This window comes from Anoplophora glabripennis, unplaced genomic scaffold (genome assembly GCF_000390285.2).
Source record: "Anoplophora glabripennis isolate ALB-LARVAE unplaced genomic scaffold, Agla_2.0 scaffold926, whole genome shotgun sequence".
Lineage (NCBI taxonomy): Eukaryota > Metazoa > Arthropoda > Insecta > Coleoptera > Cerambycidae > Anoplophora > Anoplophora glabripennis.
The window spans coordinates 37,783-61,328 of NW_019417739.1; the positions used below are offsets into that span (position 1 = coordinate 37,783).

The window sequence follows — 23,546 nt, forward strand, 5'->3', positions numbered from 1 at the left end:
TAAAGGGTCAGGGTCAGATTCTGAAGCAACTCTTGAAGAAGTCAGTTTTATGGAGTCTGACGATTCTCGTTGGAATGAGCATGAGGATATATGTTACAACAAATGAACTAAGTGTGATGGCTCTAAAAAACATAGACACAGCAGAAAATATATTTATAGCTAATGAAAATGATGTATCCTATGTAAAATTTGATGCAATGGCTGACCTGCTAAATTCTCCTAAAATAAGATCTCAAGGGGAAAGAGTTAGATATCTTTTTAAAAAGCTAGTCGATGACATTAATGAAAAGTAATGTTTTCTTTTCTTATTGTGGTATTTATTATTGCGAATAAACATATATCTATACAAAAACTCTTGTCTTTGATTTTATGAATTTGTTTGGTAAAAATAATAAATTGACTAGTTGAAAAAAAAAACAATTCAATATTCGGAACTGTCAGGTCCAGGTGCAATCTGTGTCAGCAATAGCTTCATTTTCCAAAAATATCCATCTACGCCTCAGGTGTAGGCGCAGACTTTAAAAAAAAAAATAACAAAACCACAAGAGCCTTTTTTAAGTTTGATCAGAGCGAATAGTCATCAATTAAAAGTGCATTATTTCATTTGAAATTAATTTGCTGCCGACATGCAACTAAATATAGTCATAATTCACCTTTAATTGGTGAGGTTATCAACCCTAGTACTATTTTGTACTGTTGGCAGCACTGCATTATTGCATAAATGTAGGTGCGCTCCTCAGTAGCTGCTCATTTCAGGTCAGTTTGTTTATAGCTGTAGTGGAGTGCGGCTTTGTCACCAAATAAAAAAAGTAAGTTACACCGAAATGTCGTTTGGGGTTCGCAGGACTCCATCTCACCAGTTATGTATCTTTTGTATTATTTTAATTTTTAGTTAATACAATGGATATACCATCGACATCAATTCGTTACGGAGATTCCGATTTTGAACAGAAGCTTTTGAAATGGTATGAAGAGGAGGAGGAGGTAGATAATAATGAGGATGATAATGGAGAAAGAAGCAAACATGCAACGAATAAGTGAAGAAGAACTTGAAGATGTTGAAGAGTGAACTTGAAAATGAATCCTCATATAGGAAAACTGAAAAGTCATACTTTGGTAGAAATAGATACAGTGGTCCGCTGTAGAACCAAATAGGTTCGTAAGAAGCAACATAATCTGATTTCGCATCTACCTGGTGTGAAAGGTTCTGCAAAGGAATTAGGGAATACCGCTGAAGCTTCAAATATTTGGGAGTGATTATTTACAGATATTATGTTGAACGAAGTAGTCCAACGCACTAATAAGAAACTACGAGCGGCAAGAGAAAACTATGCAACTAAGGATAAAACAGAAATGGCAGATACTGATGTGGTTGAAATAAGCGCTTTGCTGGGGCTATTATACTTCAGTTCAATTTTCAAGTCAAACCATGAGGATTTAGCTGTTTGCTTTTCTACTGATGGTCCAGGAACAGATATATTCAGATGCACGATGTCGCTTAAACGATGTCTGACTTTACTGTGCTATTTAGTTTTGATAATGCAGAAGAGGGATTCGAGAAAACTGAGTGACAAATCTGCTGCAATATCTTACTTATTCAACAATCTAGTTGAGAATTCATAAAAATGTTATAGTCCTGAGCAATATTTGTGCATTGATTAAATGCTTGTGAGATTTAGAGGCCGCTGTTCTTTTCGTATGTGCATGCCTAATAAGCTAAATAAATATCGACTCAAAATCATGTTCCTTTCAGATGTTTGAACTTCGTACTTTTGTAGTGGATATATATATACGTTGGAGGAAACCTCTTNTATTGTGAAACTCTAGAGCAGTACAAGAAACGAAATAGTCTGTGCATAATGGGCCTAAAGGAAACAGAAGGTGAAGATTTGTCTCAGCTAGTTTCGTCTTTTGTGTCGAATGAGCTAGATGTCCCATGCTGCGTTGATGATATTGACTATGCCTTCCGCCGCGGAAAACCCGTTGATGGAGTGAACTCAAGAATAGTGGTAGTAAATTTTGTTAGCAATATAAAAAGAAATAAAATTTTCATGGCTAAAAATAAGCTAAAGAAATCTTTGTATACCATATATGAAGATCTAACCCGGTCAAAATACAATCTCTTAACTAGTGCGAAGAATAAATACGGTAAGCGCAACGCCTGGTCAACTGGTGGAAAAATTTACTTTTGGAATATTCGAGAAAATAAGAAAATGTTAGTTAATTCCATGGATGATTTATAAAGCAGTGAGTACTATTTAATCGACATGGTACAAATACGTTAGTTCTCCGTAAATAGGTATTTACTGTTTTTATTTGTAAATCTTTTATGTTACCTTCTTATCGCTGAAAATTGTTTGCTTGGTTTCTTATAGTCTCGAAACTTATATTTTTGTATGTAAAATTTGTGATTAGAATTAGAATTATTAAATCTGAATACATCGTACATATAATAAAGGTAATAATTATGACGAGTTTGTAGGTTAATAATGTTATATTTGCTATCATCACTATTATATTTTTCATTTTTCTTTTTTTTCTTTTTGTATTATGCAGGTGGACGGGGTTCTGTATTAGACAGTTTTTCATGTTAAACGAAAAAGAATACTTTACTTTTTCTCATTTCAATACACGTTCTTTGGTTTCTAATTTTAATATATTCTCGGAATTTGTCACAGCGGAGCAACTGGATATTTTCGGTTTATCTGAAACTTGGCTACATGTAAATATTGCAGACAGTCTGGTAACTGTACCTGGATATAACTTAATTAGGAAGGATAGAAATGGACGAGGTGGTGGTGTTGCCTTTTATGAAAAAAACTCCTTCAAATTTAATATTTTAGCTATACCACCTTCTAATAGTCAGCTTGAACAAATTTGGATCAGTGTAAAAATAGAAGGTAAAACATTTTGCTTGGGATCATTATATAGACCTCCTGATGTCAATCTAAGTAACTGTATAGATGAGCTTGAAAATGTTAGTTTTTTGCCATGTTTTGATTATATTCTTTTTGGTGGGGATATAAATGTTGATTTTTTAAATAAAGACAGTAATAGTTTTCGCTATTTGACAAAATTTTTAAATAAGTATAATTTATTGCAAGTGATTACTAAACCTACACGTATTACCAATCGCACAAAAACTTTGCTAGATATAATAGTTTCTTCTTGTCCAATTTTACCGGTGAGTAGCGATGTTGTTGAGATGGATAATATTTCTGACCATTGTATAGCAATTTGTAATTTAAAAATTAAGAAAGTGAGGCCTCGTGCAAATTTTCGTACTTACCGTGATTACTCTAATTTTGATTATAATAATTTTATGAGAGATTTAATGAGTATAAATTGGAATGAATTGTATAATTTCAATGATGTAGATGAGAAAGTAAACTGTTTAAATAACAATCTAAAAGTAATCTTTGACGCGCATGCCCCGATTAAGACATCTCGTTTTACTAAGTTACGGGCCCCTTGGCTAACTGATAATCTTAAAATCATGATGAAGCTACGAAATAAGGCTCTACTAGATTTAAAAAACACAGAACGGAGAATGCCTGGAAGGAATACAAAGAACTTAGGAATTTTGTCACAATGGCGGTACGAAATGAAAAGAAGGCTTTTCTTCGACATAAGTTTGCGGTTGATCCAAAGGGGTTTTGGCGCACTTTGAGGTATTTAAATATAAATTCTGTTCCTTATGTTTACCCAGGCGATATTAGTAGTCCATCAGTTTTTAATAAGTATTTTGTCAATAGCATACCGTCTCCAAGTTCAAATAACAATAATTTTATTACCGACACCTATTCTAATAAAAATTTTTAAAATATTACCCATAAGTTTCAATTCACTTTAGTGACTGAAGAATGTATCGAAAAAATATTATCGTAAATTAAATCTAACTCTACTGGCACAGATGGCATAAATCTTAAGATGATCTTATTAGTTACACCTTTTCTTACTAGCTATATCACACATATCGTGAACAGCTGCCTTGTATCAGCTAAATTTCCATCTTTTTGGAAAAATGCTAATATTATACCCATACCTAAGGTAAATAATCCCTCTCAAACAAATCAGTTTCGTCCAATTAGTATTTTGCCTACTATATCAAAGATATTGGAAAAGGTTGTGTATGTACAATTAAGCGAATTTTTTTCTTAGTAATAAAGTTATTCCTCCTACGCAATCGGGTTTTCATTCTTTACACAGTACATCAACAGCTTTGTTACATGTTACGGATGATATATTTCGTGCATCAGACAATAAATTAAATACATGTTTGATACTGTTGGATTATAGTAAGGCTTTCGATACCTTAAATCATAGAATTCTTCACTTAAAACTTAAACACTTCGGATTAGATGAGAACGCGTTAAAATTTATGTCCAGTTACCTAGAAGGTCGCAAACAGAGAGTCAGTTTCGGGAATTCTTTTTCAGATTATGTTATGTTAAATAGAGGTGTGCCTCAAGGAAGTATTTTGGGGCCTCTGCTTTTTGCTTTATATACTGCTGATTTTTCTAAGTTTTTTTCATTTTGTAATTCACATCAGTACGCAGATGATATGCAAATTTATTATTCTTTTTCTTTAACAAACTCACATGTGGCTGCAAATAACATTAATGAAGATTTAAATAAAATTGCTGAAGTATCAGAATGTCATGGTTTAGTCTTAAATGAAACAAAATCCCAGCTAATAATATTTGGCAGTCAGGAACTGCATAACAATAATAATTTCAAAATCAAAATAAATGGAGTTGACCTAATTTCCACGACATGTGTAAAAAATCTGGGTGTATATGTCGACTTTCGTCTAAGGTATGAGACACATGTGGCACATTTGTTACAGAAGTGTTATTATAAACTCAAAATGCTCTACATGCATAAAGATTATCTATCAGTTGAAATTAAACTTAAACTGACTGACACATTAATTCTCTCAACTCTAGCATACTGCGATATTCTATACTGGCCAGCACTTACTGTTAAAGACAAAAACAGCCTTCAGAAATTACAAAATGCTTGTCTAAAATTCTGTTATGGTGTGCGAAAGTATGATCATATTACACCACTTTTTGATTCTTCTAATTGGTTAAAATTGGATGAGAGATTTATTGTACATTTGGCTACATTAATATACAAGGTTATCACTTGGGAACAACCTTACTATTTGCGTGATAAATTAATTCGTGGTGCAAACACGCATCATAGAATTACTCGTCACTGTAACAAATTTGTCATGCCAAGACACTGTTCTGCAATGTTTCAACGCTCTTTTAGTTACAATGCTGTAAAACTTTACAATTCTTTACCTGCAAATGTTACCTCTTGCTCCACTGTGACTAGTTTTAAAACAGCAATTAAGAAACACATTGTTACCCTTAAAACATAGTAGTGTTTATTTACTCTGTGTATATATATTTATGTATTTTTTTTGTAAAACGGGCGGTTAGAATGAGTAGCTCTGCTAGATCTCGCCGCCATTTATATGATTATGTTCAATAATTTGTTTTTCATATGAAAATAAAGGCATATTATTATTATTATTATTATTACTTGTATCGATTAATTGTTTAGCTTAGTTTTTTTTCATGGCACAACTGTTGGAGACATTACCTCTCTGAAATACGATTATTATGCCGAGTTCACAGAACTTGGACTGTAGCGCGCTACACGTCCCCACCATCGATTTTTCAAATGTTGGGTGCCGATCAAAACTGTATAGTAGCTTAGTTCCATATATTATTAAGCCCTCCTAATGTATGGGCAACATTTATCTAATAGCTGAATAGTAGTTGAAATAGACCTAAAAACATCATTATTAATAATTTTTGGCGTCAACTGCAAACCAAAAAAAATACCAAGAATTAAAAAATAAACAGAAGGTAAATGAGAAATAGTAAATGAATATATTGGAATTGTAACTTTGTGGGTGATATACGATAAAACATTATCATTTATAGTATATGGACAAGGTCTATTTTTAAAACAGAAGCTAGAAGAAAATGTGGGGCTGGTCAAAATTTAATTGCTGCAATGCAATTGAATACAGTTAACAAATACGTAATTTTTTTTCGCATGGGACCAGAAGCCTTTGAGTACTTGTTATCTTAATAGGGCCTCATATTGCAAAAGTCGATGTCGATGTTAGAAGAGAGCCAATTTGTCAATGGACTAGACTGGGTATTAAGGTCAGTATATTTATACTATATTACATAAATAAAATAAAGAATAATGCAAATGTATTGTTTTGACAGATGTCTTGCTGCCGGTGATAGCATGGTTAGCCCGTCCTATTTATTTCGTGTAGGAGTAAGTACTGTTTCTGAAATAATATCAAAAACAACGCAAGTGATTTGGGAAGTTCTGCAACTACTCTAGTTCTTCATCCTCCATCAGAAGTGCAGTGGTTAGAAACTAGTGGATTTAAGCATCGGTGGCATTTCCCAAACTGTATTGGTGCTATTGATGGGAAACATGTGGAAATACATATATCTACGGTATTAACATATTTTTTGGATATAGATTAATATATAAAGAAATTTTAGGCGCCTCCTAATGCAGGAAGCGAATTTTATAACATTCTCTTATTTTAATGATACTCTGTGATCGTCAGTACAATTTTACCTTGTTGACATTGGAGGTACTGGTCGACAGAGTGATGAGGGTATTTTTGCATACAGTGAAATAGGAAAACGTATAAATAATGCACAACTACATGTTCCACCATTTATGAGAGTAAGTGAGGATAGAGCTTCAATGCCTCACGTTTTTGTTGGTGATGAAGCTTTTCCCTTATTAATTAATTTAATGCGGCCATGTCCAAGAAGTTCAGTATTGGGTGTTGATGAATTGATATTTAATTACAGATCGTCAAGAGCTCGCTTAGAAATAGAAAAATACCTTTGGAATTTTAGCAAGCAGATGACGGATATTTTCAAGATCAATTATAGCAAAAGTGGAAAATGTAAAAAAACATTGTTAAAACTACAGTGTATTTACATAATTTTATTATGAAAAAAAAAATCCATCATATTTTACTGCTAATTTAGTAGATCAGGAACAACTTGATAAAACCATAACCCCAGGTTTGTGGAGGAATAATGCCTCCATTTTGACGCCTGTGCGTAGATTGGGAAACAACAATGATACAGGAACCGCCAAAGCAATACGAGATACATTTAACAACTATTTTAATGAAGAGGGCTCAGTGTCATGGCAATAGGATCACATATAATTGCATTTTGTTTCATGTCAATGTAATGAGAAATTATTTCACCCAAAATTTAATGCAAAACTTTTTATCAGTGGCGGCAGATGAAAATGATCATATTCTGATGTGCAGTTTCATATCGACTTTTATGGGATGACTTCTTAGCTTACATAGAGAACAGTATAAAATATTTCGAAAAAATTTGCTTATGAAAGATAAAAAATAGGTGCAACCGAAGAGATCTCAAAAAGAGTTACATATACATACATATATACATATATCTGCTATATATTTTCTTAATTACCTAATAGATATATTTGCAATATTCTCATTTTTCTTAAATTAAGTACATGAAGTTTGAAAAGTATATTTATATCAAATTAAAATTTCAATACATATTAACAAAAAAACTGCACCATTTCTGTTTTTTTTTATATTTTACATGTATATGTGCAAACCATTTCAAGATATCAGTAATGGCACTTCTAAGCTACTTTCCTTTTTTTTTAAACAAGATATTATGTATCTCGAAAACCAAAAATCGTAGTCTTTACCATTGTTCTAAGCACGAACGTCCAAGGATGTGCCAAATACGAGCGCCTAAATTTCTGAATTTTCAATCACAGATAACTTTGATTTTTTCAAATGGAACCATGTACTAGATTTTGTTAAGGTATGTTAGGGTCTGTTTCAAACGGTTTTGAAGACAGTCACATTTTTTCTCAATGTCATATTTACTGTAATATTAAAAATATTATTCCTGTATAATAAAAACTATCTTTTATAAACATTACCTCTCAGCTCATTTCCTCCCAAAGGGAATGTATTGTTTCTTTGCTCCTATTTTTTAAAGAAATTCTAAAATCCCAAAGCAAGCGGTCATATTTCAATAAGTATGAGATATTGTTCAACCTCTGGCTGAATTTCATAATGATCTACATCAGAATCGTTGAATTCCTCTTGATCCAATTGAACAGCATTGATAAAACCATTTTTATACAAATCATCATATTTTCGGCACAATTCCAGAAAAAAGTTCTGGTCTGCAAATAAATTATGATCATAAAATTTTGGATGAAACTTTTAAACTTAAAATATGCTTTTCTAAATAAAAACAAACTCTACAAAAGTGAGTCGGGCATAAATATTTACCAGAATGAATTATTTCCAAAGGGCTCTGTAAATGAACAAGCTCAAATTCCTCATCTGTAACGTTCACGTTTGCCATATCTGAAAAAATAAACAAGAGTTACTTAAAAACTAATTTTGTTCTAAGCACATGATTGTTAAATATTTGAATAATTTCATATCATTTAATATTTCTGTTTTAACCTTAAAGTTTATAACCTTACTTTATAAAATGTAGCGGCTACACACAAATGTAGTTAAAATAATTTTAACTTCAAGCAGCACTTCGGCCCATCAGAAAAATGGGATAAAGAATCGAGTGGAATACTGCTTGATGAATGATTGAATTAAGTGTAGCGCGCTACAGTTGCAGTTCTGTGAATGTCGCATTAGGCAGCAAGTTGCAGTGGGTGCGTTCACCACAAGCTGCTCACGGTGTGTTTACAAGTTCCAACAACCCCTGCATAGTGTCAATAAATTTTGTCTAGCCCAGATTTGGTTTACAATTTATTTTGTTTTCCTTTAAATTCACCTTGTGACACAACCTGTTCGAACCTACGAATAGTGGAACGGTGATGTGAGTATAGAACTTATTTTATCTATTCTGTAAAGCTTAGTTTTCATGATCCGGATTGCAGATTTTTGATGTTTTGCTAAGTAACGTAAATAATAGTATATAAAAAACAGAATATTGTAAGAGAATCTATTTCTTCTGGAGAAAGGCTGGCCCTTACATTGAGGTAAAATAGTATTCACTTACGTGCTTAAAATAAACTAATTTTTGTTAGCAGATATTTAGCATCAGGTGACAGCATGTGTTACATATAGAGATATGCTGACAGACATTTAAAAATACGCGCTAGAAGAGTAGTAATAAACCATTTGAAAGCGTACATGTAGACTTGCAGGCCCACTTATGGGAAAATATTTCTTTATTTTGGTAGATTCATTCACAAAGTACCCATTTGTGTATGTTCTAAATGATATTACTACAAAAACTACAATACAAATTTGTAGAGAAATTTTTGCATCTTTTGGCTTGCTAAAAATTTTGGTAATGGATAACGTTCACATCTTATGATTTTAAAAAATGTTTAAGTGAAAATGGTATAATTTTAAAATTAACGGCACCATATTATTATCATCCAGTTACTAACGGACAAGCTGAATGATTTGTACAAACTTTAAAAAATTCATCACTAAAATTACAATGTGATAGTTTAAACCTAGATCAGAAAGTACAACAATTATTGTTACAGTATCGAATTTCGTAATAATGCAACAAACGAAACACCATTGAAGTTAATGTTCGGTAGACAAATTATGTAGATCAAGGTTAGATTTACTTGTAACTGAGAAAGAAAGTTTAAAGTTTAATCAAAACTTACATTATCACGAATTTCACGAGGGATAAAGAGTACAGGTCAGAAATTATGTAGGAAAAACTAAATGGATTTTCGGTATAATTTTGAGCAAAATAGGAAAATTGCATTGCGAGGAAAAAAAATTGAGCAGAGAAGAAAAGGAAAACGACAAAAAGAGTACTTCTTCTTCATATCAAGTAGCATGTTCTGATTTACAAGCCTCGCTACCAACACCAAATGGACAGGTATCTTCGTTCTACTATAAATCGAAACTGTCTACCTACAATTTTACTGTGTCCGATCTTACGTCAAAGGGGCAAGGATTAGTAAATTGTTATGTGGCATGAAGGTCAGAGTAAGAGAGGGGCAGTTGAAATAGGCACTTGCCTATTGCATTATTTAAAGGAAAAGGCTGCTGCCTGTAATACCGAAGATCTCGAAATAGTATTCTATTCAGATAATTGCACAGGTCAACAAAAAAACAAATTCATCATTGTAGCTTACCTCTATGCCGTGGCTAATTATAAAATTAAGGCAATTACTCATAAATACCTTGTTACTGAGCATACCCAGAATGAAGGCGATAATGCCCATTCCTTAATTGAAAGAAGCATCAAAAGAGCTCTAAAATCTGGCCCTATTTATACGCCATCCCAGTATGCAGCTATAGTACAAACATCCAAAAAAACTGGCAAGCCTTTTAACGTAATAGAAGTCTCACAAAGATTTTCTTGATTTAAAGCATCTAACTGAACATACTATCAGAAATTTAAAAAAACACAACAGGCGAGACTTAAAATCGCCGATGCCTCAATAATTAGGGTGGAGAAAAATCACTTAGACTCGTTACAAAACGTCCTTCAAGAATACAGATTTTAAACAAGTTCAAATAATTAATGCAAGACTCTCAACTTTTCCAAGTTTTGAACTGAAGAAAGCTTACGATAATTCTATACCTATTGCTAAGAAAAAATATGACGATCTCATGTTTTTGTTTAAGAACAAACGCTATTAAAAATTGTCACGTTATTTTTATAACCGTCTAAATGTTGATTTTCCAAATAATGTAGTTGTATTTTTACTTTATTTTGTTTCGTATTTGTCGTTTATAATGGCATTTTTTTAATAAAGCAAGATTATCTCCTATATTTTCGTTTTATTTTAAAATAACAAAACAGTTTTGATTGCTCTTTTCATAAGTTTTCATCAAAACTGTGTTGCTTACTTTCAACAATAGTGGCACATCCTACAAATATCACCTTTTTAAAAACAATTAACAGTCCCTATTAATTTAGCACATAAAAACCCACCAATTATCACAATCAAGTTCATTAATGATATTCAAATGACATTACAACATGAAAAATTAAAATAACTCGAACTTTAAATGCAGTTTTCTCCATAATTTACAATTTTGAGTTGTGCCACTATTGTTGCCGGTGAGCGATATGTTATGTAATACGCAAGCTTTTATAATTTATGTAATACGCAAGCTGCTATAATAGTAGCAGGGACCCAGTTTAATCTATTCATATTCAGATCTTGCAGTCTAGGAAACCTCCCAAATAAATAAGCAAAACTTCTCTCCACTACAGATCTAGCTGATGAATGAACTCGATTATACTGGATTTGCTCTACATTAAGATTACCTCTATTCATAAAGGGTGGTTTTAGCTACGGTAAAGAAGTATACGGTTCATCTCCTAAAATAATTTCTTCGTTGGGAAAGTAAAGATGAGCCTGAACTCTTTCATATAGATCCAAGTTTCTGAAAATTCATATACAGAACTGGGATAGCCTGTGAAGCAATCCAAAAATAAAAGCTGTTCATTACATACTACTTGAAGTGTCGTAGCAGTAAATTTCTTGCGATTTGTATGAATTAAAGATTGATCCCTTGGAACTTTTATAGGCACATAAGTTCCATCTATTGTAAAATGTAAAGAATATTTTTAAATATCCAAAGGTTAGATACGTTTACAACTAATTGTACCGGTAACTATCAGGGGTAGCTAAAAGCCAAATAACTGCTAATAACTCTTTTTCGACATTAATTGGATCTTCCTTATCAGTTAAGATTTCTTGAACTTTACTTAGGACAAAATGAATTCCTGCATAGCTTTTAATGCTTGCTAATAAAGATATTAAAAAATAATCCACCCCATCTATACAATTTTCGTTACTATTATCATCCTGGAAAATATTGAGTGTGAGTAATCAAGGAATATTCACTTTTTATTTATATTACCTCTAATAATAGAAATACAGCTTCCTTCATCATTTCTATATGATTCGAAGTACAATTTATGGCTAGCATTAGTATTATTAGTCTCTGATGCTGATCCATTGTCAACAACTAAAAACTAAACTCAAAAATGTAGAAATAGAAAAGGTTAGAGTAGAAGAACAGTAGAAGTGATTGATAATTGTTGACTTTTGTCGTTCCAAACTCTGCAAAACTGCAAATGGATATAATGGGAGGGGGTAATCACTTTAACAAGGAAGGCATAAGCTGTAGTTGAACGCAGTCTAGGTGTGCTGGTGAAGTAGGGATTCATGCGTACCAACAAATGATACAAAATATAATCAATTTGAAAGATATAACTTGTATATGGTTCTTGGTATATTTATTGGATACTGATGTAAACCTCTTATTAGGAATTTTAACTGGATTTGCATGTTACCTATTGCAGGTTAAAATAAGTATGTTCATTTGCAAAGAAATTATACCGTTTGATCAGAAATACCCGTCAAAGCACAGGTTCAGAAAATTATTAATAAAATTTATAAATAATATTTTGAAGCCGCGTCGGTGCGCAATTCATCCTTTCACAAATACATAAACAATTTTGGCTTCTCAACAGTAGAAATGCTATACGCAGTTTTTTAAAGAAACTGTTTAACATGTTTTCGCGTCAAACCTTCTACCGTCACGCAAATAATGAGAGACTTACCCGAGTACCGATTGATATCTACTAAACCTATCACATTTTGCGGATTGACTACGCAGGGCCGTATCTAATGAAAGATGGTAAAGTTCGGAATAGAACTTCCATAAAAATTTATCTATGTGTTTACATTTGCCTTACTAAGAAAGCTACGCACATTGAGTTAGTAACTGATCTGTCCACAGGTGCCTTTATGAATTCATTTAAATGTTTTGTGTCGCGCAGAGAATTATGTAAGCATATTGTAATACCGACAATGCTACTAACTTCATTGGTGCAAGTAACGACTTACGTAAAATACAAGAGGTTATAACAAATGTTCCTAATTCTAGTAATTATCAAAATTATTTCCAAGAAAATCAGATACAATGGCACTTTATACCGCCCAGATCGCCACATTTCGGTGGAATGTGAGAATCCGCAGTTAAATCTTTTAAATATCACATCAAAGAGATTCCACATTAAATTTGGACAGTTCTACACGTTATTCGAAGCCATACTTAACTCTCGCCCCCTAATACCCTTATCCAATGACCCTTGTGACTTACACTCCCTCACACCAGGGCACTTCCTAATCGAATCCGTACTACATGAAGCAGTTTTTAACATCGCCCAAATCAATTAAACCATTACAAGCTTACAAGCAGCTACAGCACATGGTTCAAAATTTTTGGTGACAGTGGAGTAAAGATTATTTATCCCAATATTATCCAGTTAGCGTATGTACAACTATTAAGGAATCACCCTGTAAATATATGATTGGATTTAAATTTTCTAGAAATAGCAATAGGCGATATTAAGGCAAAAATAAAAACAATTCGTACTCGCTGTAGTGTAGAATTGGCCAAAGTAAAAAAAGTCAGAAAAAAAGTGGCGCTGGAGTCGATGATATCTACACACCACGACATTTTTTGTTCAAACATGCTGATTAATTTTTGCGCACACTATGTATACAAAGAGAAATCATAAATAATGGCCCCATGTTTATGTTCGGCATATACCGTCTCGTTAAATAAACACTGATGAAATAATGCATGTGCTTCATGATCAAGTCCAAACAAGTAGTAGAAGTGTAAAAGAGAATGGAGCTGTCTGTTTACACACTAGATGTGATTTATATTTACTACACCTATAACCAAATAATTGTGATAAATTTTGTTGTGTTAACACAAATTAATGTAAGAAAATGTTTTAATCTCTTTAGCGATTTATATGTAAGGTAACACAAATAATACGTTGACACTTCCGATCATCAATACACAAACTGTGTTTACATGTTGAAAGAACATCAATAACAATAAGAGTTTTGACTATATATTCTCTGTACAATACTTAATGAGAGGCTGGTGGCAACTGCCTTACTTCTGCGTTTTTCATACTGCTGGAGCTTTCGTAACCCAATACTATAAACTATTTTGTCTATCAATACATTTATACGACCGAATAGCTTTGATGACCTCATGCCAATTCCTTGGTCAGCAGAATCCCTTACATATATTATAATATTAATTTTCTAGATGGATCCAAATGGATTCAACAAAGCTGAACAAAGTCTAACCTATAGAAAACAAACAAGTGGTTAAGTTCCGTAAGTTACCTGTTAACGTACCACTATCTATGTATATATACGACAACTAGGTTTGAAAAAATAGCATTAGTGAAATTAAAGAATAGGTAAGGTATTTTTATCGGAAAAACTAGTATCTATCTATAATAAAGGAAAATTTACATGATTTTGATGATTGCCAATACAGCATAATATACCAGGGTCCAAAAGATGTCAACAAGGCACAATTCGTCAAAGATGAGTAATTTTTTAATTGGACCCCATTCTGCAATAAGGAACCAACCGACATTTCAAATAAAAACGAGCTATTTAAATATTGGTTCCCTAAATTTCATACTTTACAGTTTTGCAAAATAGAATCACACATAAACGACTAGTTTCGCCATCTATTGTCTACTAGTACCAACTAAAAATTGTGAAAACCTAAATAAGTGTTTTGCATTAAGACACCAAGGCTCTTTGGATCCCTGTTGCAAAACTTATATTTCATTTAGTGTAAGACATATATATTATTGACCATTAATTATTTTATTTATGAGAAAACATTTCTAAGAAATGCGAACCAAAACATGTACAGCTAATAACTGAAAAGCAAACGTTTATTTTTCTAACGATAGAGTTGAGTTATTTTATTTTGGCTATTGATGACTTGTCAGAACCGCTTACAATATATTCTTTTATGCATTATGGAAGTTGCGTTTCCTTTTCTTTATTCATTATTAGTCTGTTCTGGTGTAGACATTAGCTGTGCTGTGTTGTGGTTGTGCTTTGCAGTAATTGTCAGGTGAGTTTACCTCACGGGGTGACCAATTTTACCTGTTTTATTGTTTCTATTTCTGTATCAGAATTATACCTAAGATCTATTAATTTATTTATTCTTACTATGAATGTGAGATAATGTTATCCGAGTACGTCGCGAGTTGACCCTTCGTACTCTTGCTAGTTATACAGGGTGGGTACTATGCGCGTTGACCCTTAGTACTTTAGTGAATGCATGCTGTTACACTGTTTACCATGGTAGATACTCTAATCTAGCTTACTGTCCTTCCGGAGAGGTATTTCGCGAGTTGGCCCCTAATACCGATGACCCAGAAGAGTTTCATTGTTTACAGAATCAGTTTCTTTTGATCACATAAATGGTTATAGTACCATTTAGTCTATTTCTACTGTTGTTTTGGTGAATTGGTTACTCAGATATTTTTCTTTATTCATTTCAGATGTGTATGCCTTGAACGACCACCTGTCAGTTACCTAATACCTGTTACATTTTCCTTACATAATGTAAGTTTATTACAATAAATGTTTTTAATTTAGTATTGATTTTAATAAATCAGAGATCATCTTATTTTAATTAATTACTTGATTACTTGGGCTGGCTAAATTTATTTATGTTTCTTTTAAACTTTATAAAAATTCGGCAAACAAACAATTCGCTCACAACATAACCTAACATTAGTAGCATTGAGAGGGACCCAAAGGTTGGTTGGTTGTGTTTTGCGAAATTAATGACTTATGTGCAAGTGCTGATTTGCTTTTCTGTCAGTTAGTGTTTTATCTATACATAATATAACATAAATAACTCAATAATAATAATCATGGCTAGTAGAGGAAAATTATTAGTGGCAATGGTGTTAAATCCTCCAAACTCATCGGTTATATCAGAGGTATGTGTATACAGCATTAATAATTACTATTTTTAATTAAATTCTGGAGCTTGGTAGAAAAAGGGCAGATGTCCAAAAATTACATTTAATAGCCAATGTGTCTCCTGGACTATCCATGTTACATATTTGCATCACAAAAATGGCCAATGTCAACAAGTATTATAAGCCTTAATTATTTAAATTTTAAAATGGCCTAAGTCCATCTTAGTTTAATAGAAAAAGGGCCAATGTATGGACTTTGGTCCTTGAAATACTTTTAAAACGTTTGACAAACGACCAACGTCCACTGCAATAGACATTGTCCGTTTTACTAGTGTTACTTGTGGACGTTGGCCGCAGCGCGCGTCTTACTAAATGCATTTTAATATTTATAACCTAAAATTTTAGTTGATATTTACAAGATAAACAGTGTGTGTTGTGTAAAGGAATAAAAATAAGTAAAAGAACATTCCCAGCTAACAGAGGTACGACATATTGACGTCAAAATCTGGTGATAACTCGTCGATATACGTCAGTAGACCAAAAATTGACGAGATAATAACGTCTGATAAATGACGTCAAATATACGGCTTTATAAACACGTCATACTGTCGTCTTCATATAGTCATTTCTCAACACGGTTAGAATGTTGACACAATAATGACGTCTGATAAATGACGTCAAATTTACGACTTTATATACACGTCAAATACTCGTCTTCATATGGTCATTTGTATTGATCAACAGTTTTTATTATTAATAAGAATGTTTTCATTGTTTTCTGTATGATAACGATAATTTATTTACTCAAGACTTTATGCCAATCTGATTAGCTATTTTTGTTACAATTTTTGTTGTAATTTGCAAGGCAGTCAAAGGCACATCACATTCCACAATTATATGTAACACTGGTTTGGAGTATTTTGTTTCGTGATTAATAATTACTTATTTAGGTTTATTTACTAAATTAGAAAAATAATATTTCTATTTTCTTTGGTGCTTTCTCAGAAAACAGTTTTTAACTTAGCTGGTTTAGCACAAATACAAATATTTAAGTGCTGGTATTGGGTAATGCTGTGATGTTGGTACCTCTTTTTTGTTTATTTTTGTCGTGGAGCAGCACAGACTGAGACCACTTTTACATTATTACTCAAAAACGCAACATTTTGGCTTTCTCAATGCTGATTGGTTAATTTCCGGTGCCTCTTAGAATACTAACCAATCACCGTTGAGAACGCTAAGAAAGTGGCGTTTTGCGTTTTCATGTAAAGTAATGTGAAAGGGGTCTCTGCTCTGACTGTCAGTTGTCAAAAGAAGTCATTATTCGTTATTCTCATTTCCCTCCATTATGTTTCCCTCGGTTTCCCTCTCGCCAGGCAGGTGAATGTGGGTGAAAACAACATTGAAGGACGGTAAGTTTTACTCTATTTTACAATCAATTAAACTTGTAAGTACTTTTAATACGTAAAAATCTCCGTATAAAATGCTTTGTTAAAGAGGGAGAAGTAGAAATTCAACAGCACATTGGAATGCAAATGGCTGAATCCACAGTTTGATATCAAACAACTGTACTGTATTGTTTAATTAATTAGGGACATCGTGGAAGGGTTTATGTTAATATCTATAAAAAATCTTATACTTAAGTACATACAGGTTATAAGTAAATTATTTTTCTCTTGAAAACCATATTTGACCGTTAAAACTTTTTTGTTGTTTATTTTCTACATACTTAGGTATTCGAAAATAGGTGGTTGGCAGAATCAGAAAGACTTGGGCTTTATCTTAAAATAAGTACTTAAAAACCATAACAATATAAGCTCTGTTGAAGCAAAAATTTCTGGACTGGTTTCGAACTATCAAATTTGTTTGACAAGGTAAATCTTGCTTTTATGCTCGGTGAAGACATAGTAGCAACTTAGACGGCCGAATAAATTTGAAGTTTGAAACAATCTACAACTCGCTGCTTGAACAAACCTAATAAGATTTTGTCTTATTTGTAGTTTATATGACATATAAAAATAAATTGTTGATAAAGGCTACAATTACATAGAGACGACATCGGTACCAGTGGAAAAATGTCATACTTGGGCGTGGAATTCTCAGAAAACGGCTCTATAGGCCTGATTCACTCTTCTTGGCTCACCCCTTTGAAACGGGAGGTTTTTTGGCCACCTTATAAAACATCAAATTTGTTTAATAAGGCACTTGTAGTTCCGGAGGAACCAAATCAAAACAGCTGGAACATTTACCCTATAAAACGCATCTTTTTTGAGAGTGGTGTGTAAAATTTTGTGTTATACAAGTTTCATTCTTTTTAACTATTATCAGTACTACTTAATTATTCTTTTGTCAGTTTGATCAGATATTTTCTTCAACACATATTTTTTTATTCTCTGCATCGTATAGCCGAATTATTTATAAATTTTAATTTTAATAGATGAGTTTGAGAAAGCTAAGAAAAAATTAAAAAGATGTGAAGAGACATCGGACATTCAATCGTCGGAATCGGATTTTGGATTTGGAAAGAGAACGAAGATAGTAACAAAATTAATATCTGAATCAAGTAGTGACGAAGAACCTATAAGAAATAAATTGCCGAGACGACCTAATGTTTCCAGGAAATTATTCAAAAATCGAGCTACACCAACCAGTAGTAAAAGTACCTCTGAAGAAAACCGGATATATTCAACAGAAATTGTAAGAGAAAATTCTGCTTTAACTCCAATACGAGAAGATTCGCCTCGTGTGCAACACGGTGACATCAATGTATCTGCTAACAGTATGTTTCGTCATATATTACATATGTCTATTCCGTCATAAGGTTAATTTTATAATAGCTAATAAATCTCAAAATGATAGTGGGTAGAGGTTTGCATTCACATAGCTATTCTAAAATTTACCTTATAGTTGTTACTTTTTACAAAATTGTTCCTAATTTTTAGATTTGGACAAGATTTTTCAAGAAATAAGAAAACTTAGAGAAGAGTTAAAAGAAATTAAAGGGCTACTTAAATTATCACGGAACTCGTCGGTTGGTATTTCTAATTTGCCTGATGACATTCCTGTAGAATTTCCATTAAAAATCATTTCAAACTTACAGACATTAGAGGAATATCTCAGTGCAGAGGAGAAGCTTAATGGCGTGGTAAGTTTAGATTATATCCTACTTCTGTTTTTATAAGACATTGTGCAGTGTTCACATTATACAGGGTTTTACACATTGTTGTATATCCCACGTGTGAGAATCTAAACATTTTCATAGTTTACTTAAGTATGCCTGACATTTGTTCATGTGTTCTTATCTGCATTATACATAAATATCTTATTTAAATACTGTATTTTAGGCTTCCTATTTGTCTTCATTAGGTGGTAATGGAACAACTGCACAAGTCAATAGAATACTTAGATTTGTTATGACAGATGAATTAGCTACTCAATATAATTTTGCTGGACAAAGAAATAACAAACAACCATTTGGAAATACGAAATTAAATTCCGTAATCATTCGTAAGTAAATAATTTCTTATTTTCATTATAAGTTATTACATAGAGCTTATAGGTACTGTCATACCTAAAGACCCGTATTTATAAACGTTTCTCTAGGCTCTACTTAATCATCCCGAATATGTATACCATTCATTAAATACGTAACATCTACATTTAAATCTTGACTGTCATTTAAAATGATCGAAAATAACGTGTGACGTAATAACATGAACGCTGTGATAACAGAATGCGATACATACTTGGGAGGAATTTCAAGCATGGCAAATGCCATTATTTTAAATAGAAAATGTCATTGAATTTATTTACTTTGTTGTAGGTGCTATACAGATTAAATCTCCTGCTATAACTCAAGTTCAAATTCAAAATGCCGTAAAGATTTGGTTGAAACATGCAAAACAAAGGATGGAGAAAAAGCTACGACCTACAGCTACTAATAATGATTAGTATCTTCTTTTACATTAGGGTTAAGTATTTAGTATTTGTAACTTTTCATTTTTTAAAATGTCAAAACGCAAATTAAAGGAATTTGTGGGTCCGAGGCAAAGATCTAGGCGAGCTTTACAAGCTACAAAAAAATTCGCCAGAAGTGCTACTTCTGGTAGCAGTAGTGCCAATAATAATAATTTCATTGACAGTGGTCATGTTGAAGATTTAATAATAAATTCCAATTTAAAAAATCCATGTTTGTGGAACGATGATCATTTTAGCAGTATTTCAAGTGATGAGTCATCTTCTATAAAATCTACATCACCGCCAATTTGTGACGAGAATGAGTCATCTGAAAATAAAAAAGATCTGTCTAAACAATTGGCTGAATGGGCCACTGTAAAACATAAAATCACACATTCTGCTTTAACAGATCTACTTCATATACTTTCCCCATACCACCCTGAACTTCCTTTAGACAGCCGTACTTTACTGATGACTCCCAATTCTACTCGTATAAGTGATTTAGAAACCGGACAATTCATTTACTTTGGAATTAAAAATGCACTTTCTAATCTTTTAAATCAAGTCTCTGTTCATGAAATACAACTTAGCTTTAACGTTGATGGTATCCCCCTTTTCAAGAGTTCAAAATTACAACTTTGGCCAATTTTGGGGTTGATTAAAAATATTTCTAACAGTAAACCTTTTACAATTTCAATTTTTTGTGGTAAAAGTAAGCCAAAACCGTTGAACATATATTTAAAACCGTTTATAGACGAATTGAATTCTCTACTACAAAATGGTTTTTCCGATGAATCAAAAAAATATATAGTAAAAGTGCACTCTTTCGTTTGTGACGCTCCAGCACGAGCTTTTTTAAAATGTACTAAATCCCACACAGGATATTCTTCTTGTGATAAATGTACAGTTCATGGACAATACTATAAAAATAAAGTTGTTTTAGATAGTTTAGTATGTCAAAAACGGACAGATAAATCTTTTCGAGACCAGCTTGATGAAGATCATCACATTTCTGAAACTCCTCTAATTGAATTACCAATCGATTTAATTAAGAGTTTTCCAACTGATTACATGCATAATATTTGCTTAGGCATTACCAAAAAACTTCTTAATACTTGGATTGGAGGTCCTTTAAAAGTTAGACTGCCACATCAAAAAATTAAAATAATTTCTCAGCATATGCTCGATTTAAAAAAATATATTCCCCTAGAGTTTAATAGAAAGCCTCGTTCTTTAGAAGAACTGCCTTATTGGAAAGCAACTGAATACAGAACTTTTTTAGTGTACCTAGGTCCCTTGGTTTTAAAAGACGTTTTAGACATTGCGGTTTATGAAAATTTCCTTGCATTTCACTTTTCTATCTCGATATTATTATCAGAAAAACATATTAAAAAATTTGGAATTTTAGCTGTAAGAAACATTATAAATGTTTTCATTGAACATTTAAAGACTTTATACGGTTTAGAATTTATGATATATAATGTTCATTTACTGTCACATATTTGCGATGATGTAGATTTCTTTGGTGCGCTGGATAATTTTTCTGCTTTTCCATTTGAAAATTATTTGGGCCAGATAAAATTGTTAGTAAAGTCACCAACAAACCCATTACAACAAATTCATCGTCGTCTCGTTGAAAGAGGTTTAATAATTTCAAACAATTATCAATTTAATGGTGTCAAGTTGACTTTGGAACACTCCGCAGGGCCATTAATTATTTGTAACCAGAATGTTAAATGGCAAAAACAGTTCAGTAAAATTCATTTGAAGGATACAACCTTTTCAGTAGTAAGTCACTCTAAAGCCGACAGTTATTGTTTAACCTCTGCGGGAAATAAAATTATTGAAATACATAATATTTTAGTAACCACTGACAATGAGATTTTTCTTATTGGCAAGGAATTTCTTTCAAATTCAAATTTATATGTATACCCATATCCATCTAGTGAATTGAACATATTTGTTGTTAAGGACCTGTCTGAACTTAAAGCATGGCCAATTACTGAAATTTGTGGCAAATGTATTGTGTTGCCTTTTAAAAAGGAATGCTGTGTAGCTATGCCTATTATACATTGTTTAACTTAATGTTGTACAGGGCCATTCATGGTGACTGCCTATTAGATGTATCTCCAGAACTAATAGCAACTTCAATTTGAAATTTTGGTGAACGTCATTTTTGAATATGAACTAAAATATTTTCTAGTTATAATGGAAGTAGCTGCCAGCGTTCTTATTTTAAATGTATATTTTTCATTTTTATAAAGAGAATCAAGTCCTAAGTTAAAAACATGTAGCATGGTAGAAATATTATAAAGCTTGTGCTATATTGTTCAATTAAAGTAAATTCAATAACATAGAGTTCAATAGTGTTCAATTTTTAGTGACATATTTTAGAAACTTCAAACTGCAAAAGACTTTTGTGTTTTAAATTGAAAATTCAATTTTAATGCATGTACATTTAATGTAACCATAACCAATGTGTGCATTAAAATTGAATTTTCCGGAAGTTTTTCCACTTTCTGTAAAACTGCGCTGATGGCACATACACATACATTGTATATTAATGTTTCATTCAATAGAACATTACAAAAGTACTAGTATTTTTATTTATCCTACAGTGAGGGGGAGGGGGAGTGGAAGGGGCATGGTATGCTTTAAACGTTAATATCACGTCACATTTGATCTGGTTTAACACGTTAATTTCACGTCATATTGTCTCATTTGATTTGGTTTAAAACGTTAATATCACGTCACAATATGACGTGATAATAACGATTAATGCATGACGTCATCGGTCCGAGACTTTAGGAGGTCAATTTCACGTCTGAATTATGTCATTAAATACGTCTTTCTAGTCATTTAGGAACAATTATTTAACGTCATTTTCACGTGGCTTTGCTTCCTGGGTTAGATATATTGAGAAAATGTGAAGAGATGCGACACAAAGGTGACAATTGAGCTGGTAAATAAAATGTTTTGATTTATATTTATATTTCAAATTTTAGATAATATAAACGATATTTCTCCAGCATTAAGTCGCGTGAAGCTTCCGAACAATGTGGTGGTAGCTCCTGGGAATTTCGAAACTCTTTTTCTGTTAAATTACGACTTAAATACGCTAGAGGCATTAACTCCAGTTAAATATGTGAGTACAATTTGCCTTTGGATTCTTTTATAGGTATATATTTTTTAAAACTTATTATTTGTCTTTTTTACATAGGTATCAGAGATTCCATTGGAAAATGAAAGTTCATGTTATAAGGTGTTAACACCTCTAAAACAAGTTTTGGTGGAAAATCAACACGTAATTGTCTAGATCATTACTGTTTCTAGCGAATAACGATAAAAATGCTTGTCGAAAATGTTTTCTTACTCAGTTAAAAAGGCATAAACAGGTTATTAATATTTAAAATATAATAAATGCTTAAACATATGTGTACATATGTGTATAATAAATTTAAACGTACTAATAAAACGTTCCTTTTTAGATTATCCAGTTTGAAAATAAAGACGAAAATATAGAAAACGTCTCTCAAAATGAAAGTATACAAAATAACCTTATAAAAATAACCTCAAATCCAAGTCAACAGCCCAATTTAGAAAACACGACTAATATCCCAAATCGTAAACTAGGCAGTCGGCAAAAGAAACCCGAAGAAGAAAGAAAAAGAAAGCGTATAAGGAATGACAAGGTTTGGAAGGAAAATGTCAGAGGAGAACAGAAAG

The 23,546-nt window shown here is 32.3% G+C and overlaps 1 protein-coding gene across 5 annotated transcripts; it reads left to right on the forward strand.

Moving 5' to 3' along the window:
* The first annotated feature begins 17,040 nt into the window (after positions 1 to 17,040).
* LOC111692468 lies at positions 17,041 to 22,412 on the forward strand. 5 transcript variants are annotated; one of them, XM_023456492.1, is made up of 6 exons: positions 17,041 to 17,275; positions 17,864 to 18,140; positions 18,301 to 18,642; positions 18,806 to 19,008; positions 19,208 to 19,370; positions 19,687 to 22,412. In XM_023456492.1, exons 2-6 carry the CDS (start codon positions 17,939 to 17,941, stop codon positions 19,812 to 19,814), a joined length of 1,038 nt encoding a protein of 345 aa, XP_023312260.1. In that variant the 5' UTR covers positions 17,041 to 17,275; positions 17,864 to 17,938; the 3' UTR covers positions 19,815 to 22,412. The 5 variants fall into 5 exon arrangements, with proteins under 5 accessions (XP_023312260.1, XP_023312261.1, XP_023312259.1 ...); XM_023456493.1 differs by having other exon boundaries at positions 17,914 to 18,140; XM_023456491.1 differs by having other exon boundaries at positions 17,041 to 18,140.
* The last annotated feature ends 1,134 nt before the right edge of the window (positions 22,413 to 23,546 follow it).